This window comes from Pyrgilauda ruficollis, unplaced genomic scaffold, assembly GCF_017590135.1.
Source record: "Pyrgilauda ruficollis isolate IOZ18807 unplaced genomic scaffold, ASM1759013v1 scaffold2, whole genome shotgun sequence".
Taxonomy (NCBI): Eukaryota; Metazoa; Chordata; class Aves; order Passeriformes; family Passeridae; genus Pyrgilauda; species Pyrgilauda ruficollis.
Genome location: NW_024519206.1, coordinates 26,541,271 through 26,548,912, shown reverse-complemented (window position 1 = coordinate 26,548,912; position 7,642 = coordinate 26,541,271). Strand labels below are relative to the sequence as shown.

Below are 7,642 nucleotides of genomic sequence, written 5' to 3'. Positions count from 1 at the left end.
TACTAAAGGAGACTATATGTTGTGGTTTAACCCCAGCCAGCAACTAATTACCACACAGCTGCTCACTCACCCTCCAACCTTCCCTGTGGGATGGGGAGGAGAATTAGAAGAAAAGGTAAAACCTGTGGGTTGAGATAAGAACAGTTTAATAACTGAAATTAAGTCAAATGCAGTAATAATGACAATAAAAATAATAATAATTTCAATGAAAAAGGAGGTAAGAAAGAGAGGGTGGAATAAAACCCAAGAAAAACACCGATGCACAGCACAACTACTCACTCCCCCTCAGATGCTCAGCCCCTACCCAGCAGGGATCAGCCCCTCCTGTCCACCTCCTCCCAGCTTATGTGCTGAGAAGATGGTTTAGGCTATGGAATGTCCCTTTGGCCAGCTGGGGTGAGCTGTCCTGGCCATGCTCCCTCTCAGCTTATTTTGCACCTGCTCTCTAGCAGAGCCTGGGACACGGAAAAGCCCTTGACCTACGGTAAGCACTGCTCAGCAACAACCAAAACATCAGTGTGCTCTCAACGTTATTCTCATCCTAAATTCAAATACACAGCACTGTACCACCTATCATGAAGAAAATTAACTCTATCCCAGCCAAAACCAGGACACTACAGTATCCTGGGCACACTGAGATTCCATCAGAACAAAGTGACACTCTGGACCCAATTTACAAATCTCACTCATGCAGGCACATATGGCTTTCAGAAAGCATTCAAAAAATAAGACAAGATCAAGTGATTTTAAAAATTTTACATCTTTTATAAAAACATTATACATTACAAAAATGTATCAAACCCCCCACCCTTATAATTAAAACTTACAAAGCACTTAAAATGTGTAACATTCTTTAAAATTAGGATTATCCATTTTTTCAATAGGTACAGGTAGAAGTTTATATCAAAACTTTATCAAATAAAAGACAACTCCTAGCTTTCATACCTATCTAATCAGAAGAATATACACTGTCAGAAATATGAATGTGTTTACAGATTTCTTGTCTATGAAAATAGAAAAGAGGGATACTGTGAATTTCTCACCTGAAGACTCAGACAGTTCTAAACATACCAAGACTCTTAAAATCAGAGAAATTATCCATCTATTTTTCTGAGGATTCCAGCTCAGAAGAATGATGATGCAAAGAAGAAGAAAAAAAAAGACTGAGTGGAAAAACACCCCTGAGATAAATCAGAATATTAATATTTTTTTCTTCTTGCTTGTTTCTTTGGCTTTTGTTACCTTTAAGCTATCACATAGGTTTGAAAGGAAATTGGTCCAGTCATAGGTTTTAACAATTACATTATCATAACATAGGTAATTATTCTGACACAATACAAGCAATAAAAAGCCCCCAAAATAAAACACAGCATAAGTTGCTCTTTTTCTTCAGACTCTTCTGATTTCTGATCCCATCCCTCTATTTTTTTAAAAATTTTTTTCATTCTAAACATAGATTATTAAGAGGATAAAATAGCCATCTGGAAGAATTTTTCAAATTATAGTTTTGCATGTCTTCCTTTTTTCCTTGAGATTTTTTTATGGACAAGTTCTTCAAAAGCCATAATTTCATCTTCCACTTCATTTTCCAAGTCTTTATCATGTACCAAGCCTATATTAAAAACAATAAATTAATGCAGAATGGAAAACCCCAACAACTTTTTCTCATAACAGCATAACAAGCTATGTCACTGCTATTTTATATGTCAGCAATATACCTTCATATATGCATGATCATGTTTAAGAAGTATTTAGCTTAATATGACAATGTGCTTAAGAGCTCTGCAACGAAGCAGGGACTGCTAATCTACTTGCTGCACTAGTAATTAATTTTCACACTGAAAATCTGTTTCTATTGTTATTTCCTTTGACTTTTCTAAGAAGTCTGCCTCAAGATTCAGTTTCAGCAGACACTACATTTCCTTGCTGATTTCCAGGGTAGACTAAGATTCCTTTTGAGACTACAAGAGCACACCCTCTCCTATTAACTGTATCTGCTGGAATAGGAAGAGGCAACTCAAGGCTTTATCACAACCAATTTTTTCTAAAATTGAGCTACTTTAATGCTTTACATACAGTCCATTTTGTAAGTCTAACCACTTCATTGCTGCCAACTGTTGCAATCCCACCACCTAAATATATGTTTGAACATGAAAATTCAGGGAGGCACAATGAAGTCTTAAACTTGCCCTGAGAGATCTGTGATGCAATAGACTGCATCAACACATGCTACTTTTTGTATGAAACCAAGAGAAATGGAAATAAAAGAAACAAATACAAGCATCCTTTATCAGGATGCGATCCACTGAAGGCCAGGGAGAAGTCTTGCTCCACTCTGGCCACCCTGCATCCAGCTGCTCTGCTTTGAAGAGCCACTGAGGGAAAGCCTGGTTATCTCATGTTTTCCAGAGTGCCCCTGTGGAAGTGCCTCTCAAAGGTCAGTGAATATCCACAACGCTGCTGAGTGGGAGTGATGAAGTGATGCTTAGAGACCACTACTGAACAGCAGTGAAAGCTGTGCCATTTTAAAACATACCTTCTTCTGTTATCCTGTGAGAGTCCATTTGCTTCAGCCACTTACGAGAGTCATCAATGGTGTCAACCAATTTGCTGGCATGTCTGGTTATCACTTCTTCAGCTGAAATGGAGCACAGTTAACATTCTGTGAGAAGACTTAGCTGAGAAATGGACAGCAGCTAAAAGTCAAGCACAAAATGAAGTTACACAGAGCCATGTGGGATGACAATGCTGCAAACCCAGAAGTCATGGTCACCAGTGATCTCATGTGGGGGATAATTCACTAACGTGGATGAAGATGATGTATGTGTTACTGCCCATTCTAATCAATATTACTAGCACTATCAGAACAGAAGTTCTACATCCTTGTGCTCCTCCCTTTTGAGTTACATCTGAATCCTGAAAACATTTTACTTTATTTTTGAGTCATAAAGTTCCTGACTCTCATTATCTCTCTGAATCAAATTCAAGCATGGACCTAAAATGGTGCAGTCTTTGCTGAACTGCACCATTAAGAACCTGAAAAATGACTGTTATAAAGAGAGGGAAAAGTAGTCTCAGAAAAAAATAATTTCTCTCTATATATTTTCACTGAGTAGAATAACAAGGTAACATTCATCAAGCAATTGTCATAACGAAATCCACTATTACCTAATTAAGCCTACTATATCCACCCTATTCATCACTGTCATGCTTCACTGAGCAGGAAGTCAAGTAAACAATAAGCTAAACTTCATGGACTTAATCCGTATGTGCCATATGTGAAACTTTACACTAGGAGTAAAGATAAAGCTTACACATGAAGAGGACAACCTAACATTTAGTTACAAATTTAACATATTTCACTGATCAGAGCTGATGAACATATCAAGTACTACAGTTTTTCACTACTGTCAGACATCAAAGGCAAAATGACAGCTTGACAGGATTGGTGGATTTCCACCAGTGAAGCCAGTAACAATGTTAAGATTTAAGCTGTCACTTTTCCTGAAGCAAGTATACTAAACAATTTTGCTTCTAGGCCACTCATTCACTAATTCAATTTTGCTTGCAAAAATCAGCATAAAATAATGCTTTAGGCATATGGGGGGGGGAGGGGAATAAGATCTAATATCAATACATGTATCTTAAGCATCATAATTTACTAAATTTTTTTAATACCAGTGTTTTCTTTGAGTACCTGACACACCACAGATTTGTGGTTAAGTATCCACTTTGCTCAGCCCTAGCAAAATTACCAGTTCAAGGGCAGAATAATGAGAGATATCCTTAGTCAAATACTCCAAGTACTCCTACCAGGCTCCCCCTGCATATCCAAATTACTATGGCTAGCAGAAGTAAAAAGGAAACAGCAAGAACAAAAAAAAAATTAGTGAAGATGACCTGTCAGTAAAACTATAAAGTTGCTGTAAAACTGTGTAGGTTCAGAGAACATAGTACATCATGACCATGTAAAATTCACTTTACTATCTATAAAAATCTGCTACTATTCACTATTCCTCTACTATGTAATTCATTAAGTTGGAAGAGTTTAGAATGTATTTTGAATATTTCCAACTCTCTCAGTTCTTCTTTTCATCAGCTACCTGAAATACCTTTCTCTTGACCACAGTAAGATTTTCAAATAGAGCTTTGCCAGGTCTAGCAGTTTGGCCAAAAAATGACATATTATGTTGTTTAAAGAAAATTGGAAAGGTCCTACCTCTAGCCCAGGCTTTTTTCTCATAGATTTCCTCTACTGCATCTGAAATTTTTTTAATATTCTCTTTGATTTTCCTCTGGCGTAAGTTGGAACCTTCTTTATATGCTAAATGGTCCCGGGTGTAATCCCTTCCCGTAATCTCCTCCACTACTCCCAGTCCATCATGTATTATTGGATCTATGTTTCTTCTGAAAAACTCAGCATAGTGTCTGTAGGCAGCATGGTTATTCATGTGTTCTTCTGTGTTTCTGTGCTCCATATAGGCCTCACTGGCCACAGAAATTGCATTTCCTTCTGCGTGCAACTTTTCTTCTCCACTGCTCTCAGCTGGTGTCAGAGGTTCAGAAGTGTCTGCCTCCATGCTCTCTGACCGGCTGAAATAGTTCTCAGAGCTCTGGATGAATCTGACTCCACAGAGGTCACACTGGGTTTGGTCGATATCTGCTCTTTTGAATATCTCTGATAAGAATTCCTCTTCTTTCATTGCAATAGGATGAACTCTGGAGTGAGCCTTCCTTTTCCACTTCACATATAGGGAAATGAAATTGAACACACGATACAGCTGCCGTTGAGCAGATGCTTTCTGCTCTTGCTTCTGTTGCTTGCTGAGTGCAATGACTTCCAGGGGATCCTTTTGGTCCTCTAAGCAATGCACCTCTTCAAATTCCTCTTCCAGCTCATCAGCATATTCTGTTTCATCCAAAGAGGTTACAAATCTGTCAAGGTTTACACGTTCATACTGGATGCCCCGTATGGGTGGATGCCCCTGACTGTAGGCAGTGTCCCACTTCCAGCAGCAGTCAACCAAGTGCTCTTCATCTCGCTCTGTCAGCAGCTCTTGCAGGCTTGCAGCAACTTCTCTTACATGGGTAGCATCACCCACTTGTTCCACGACCCTCAGCAATCTTTTAGGTACTTTAGAGGGAGTGTCTTTTTTCATCGATTCCAGCATGGCCTTGATTTCAGGAAAGAGGTGGCGTAAGAGGGATCTATCTTTAGAACTCTGCACCTGGTCAGCATTCAGTAACATCACCAAGCACAGCACTACTGTCCGCTCAGCCTCCCCTGAAGTTATGCAGTCGGGATCCCCGAACGCATCCAGGAGGACATTGAACCTCCCATGAACACCACACAAGACTTCTGCCAGATAGCAGAGATGAGATCTGAAATAGTATACAGCTGCATTTGTGTCCTGCGGTCTATACTCCTGTATAATAGAAAATGTGTCTTTACGTTCTTTGTAATGGTCCTTGTGTCTGAACAAAAACTCCCAGTAATGAAGGAGAGCAATGTAACTCTTCGGAAGGCAGAGAGTAATGCTCTTGGCGAGACGCATCAGGACAGCACAACACAGAATATACTGGAATTCCAGCAACATCACCGTATTTCCTATGCTTGGAATCAGGTATCTCGTGCATTTCTTGATCAGGACATTCATGAAACGGAAAAAAAATCTTTTACAGTTTTCCGGGTTCTTACGAACATAGAATTGCTCAAGTGAATTTTCAAGAAGCCGAATGAAGCACAAGTGTGTTCTTCCTGCATTTTCGGCATTCTTGTCAGGTAGCAACATACCATGTCTGCCCTCTATTCCTTTGGTCTTTTCTTCCTGGCCTTTATTCCTTGGGGAACTTTTTGCCTTTGCCAAAGCAAACATTAGCTCTTTGTTATAATTATCCTCTTCTCTATAAAGAAGTTTCTCAAATTCTTCAGGATATCCTGAAGATAAGATAAGGACCTTCATGGCACTTAGCCACAAGTCAGTTGATTCTCTTCTGGCTGCAATGTCCTCATTATTAAACTTAAATGTGATGTATTTCCTCAACATCTCTCTACAAGGTTTGGAAATAACACTACTGAATTGCAGTATTTCTTTGCATGCCTTTGGGTTCTCAGACAGTATTCTCAAATGAAAATGATTAGGAAAAAACATTCCTAGGAGGGCTTTACATGATGCATATTTGTCAGAAGTCAAAATGTCCTCAAAGTTTTTGCACTGATTCAGTAACTCTTTAGGGAAAGTGCATGTGGCTTCCAACAACAGTCCATTTATTGCCACCAGATGCATTTTACACTGAAATATTGTCCTAGCCTCATGACGCAACAAGGGTCTGTGGTAACAGGTTTTATCGTCACAGTTCAATCCGGCAATGAACTTCATACAAATATCAGGGTACTTCTTGCTCAGTAACTCACGGGTGATAAAGCACAGCCTGCTTAACAAGTGCTGCTTCAAAGCTGATTTTACCTTCTCTGTGCTTACTGAGAAATCACCTTTTGCCTTCCTCTCTTTTAGACTTTGCTTGTCTAACAAAAACTTGATAATGGGTTCAGCTTCATTTTGAGACACCTGGCAACTGTCACCTGTTGGGACAATCCCAAAATAGGCAAAGCATAACTTCACCATATCTTTCTCTGCATTGGTGGCTGCTTTCTTCAGACCGCTAACAAGACTGAGAAGAGCCATTAAGCCACGTGTTGCCAAGAAGAGGACGTTCTGGCTAGGAGTGCTGCAGCGACATAACACAAAGAGAGCTTCAACTGCACCAGCAGAATGATTCAGAGATAGGAACTGACAGTACGCGTCGCTCAGCTTCTTGAAGTCTCCTTTCAGAGCTCCCTGCAAAAACACAGCCTCAGCAATGCCAGACTTGTGCCCAGTTTGTTCACAAAGTTCAAGGGCTTCTCTTAGGATGCTCTCCACGTTCCCCAGGTGTAATTCTGAACCATGACTCAGCCTGGCACGTGCTTCAGCAAGCAAACATGATGCGCGGAACTCTTTTATAGCCGTGAGGTTGGCTGCTTCCAGAGCAAACCCGTGCTGCTTCATCAACTTCGCAGCCTCCTCCTGACGATCCTTACTTTTCAGTAAGTCTGCTGTTTGGTGCAAACATCCACGAGACTTCAGAAACTCAAGCTGATCCTCTATATCAAGTTTTGAGAGGACTTGCATCATTTCCTCAGTCCTGTTCATACTCAGGTATTTTGCAGCTGCTTCCAAATACAGCTGATTTGCTGTACAGGAGAGTTTGGAAGACATTTGACCTTTTGCATTCAACATATCTTCATATCTGAAATAACAGACACATCAATTTACTGCCACAGATTACAAATCTAGACAAAGAAAAACACTGCAATAAAAAAAAAACCCCAAAACAATTAAACAAATAGCTTCCCCTAGAAGCCATTCCTACAAAAAGGCCAACTGTTTAATGTGATATGCCTGTCAGGTGAAAAAGGATCACATCATCTTAAAAGATCTACAGAAAGAAATTAATTACAACATAAGGCTGTCAGAATCAAGAGTATTAAAACTTTTGGTACAAACAAGATCACAAGGTTTACAGCATTAGTGAAGCATTCTCCACACTGTCAAATCAATGTACAAATAATTTTAACACATTTTATCAGCGTTAATCTTCT

The 7,642-nt window shown here is 39.6% G+C and overlaps 1 protein-coding gene across 2 annotated transcripts in view; it reads right to left on the bottom strand.

Annotated features, from left to right (window-relative positions):
- Window positions 1–741: 741 nt before the first annotated feature.
- Window positions 742–7,642, bottom strand: part of TRANK1 (tetratricopeptide repeat and ankyrin repeat containing 1) — a 51,381-nt gene continuing 44,480 nt past the window's right edge. For both annotated transcript variants that reach the window (XM_041466513.1, XM_041466514.1), the window contains 3 exons: window positions 4,220–7,290; window positions 2,537–2,638; window positions 742–1,612 (listed from right to left, as the gene is read on the bottom strand). In XM_041466513.1, coding sequence (XP_041322447.1) covers window positions 1,500–1,612; window positions 2,537–2,638; window positions 4,220–7,290 — 3,286 coding nt within the window. In that variant the 3' untranslated portion in view covers window positions 742–1,499. The remainder of the gene's footprint in view (window positions 1,613–2,536; window positions 2,639–4,219; window positions 7,291–7,642) is intronic.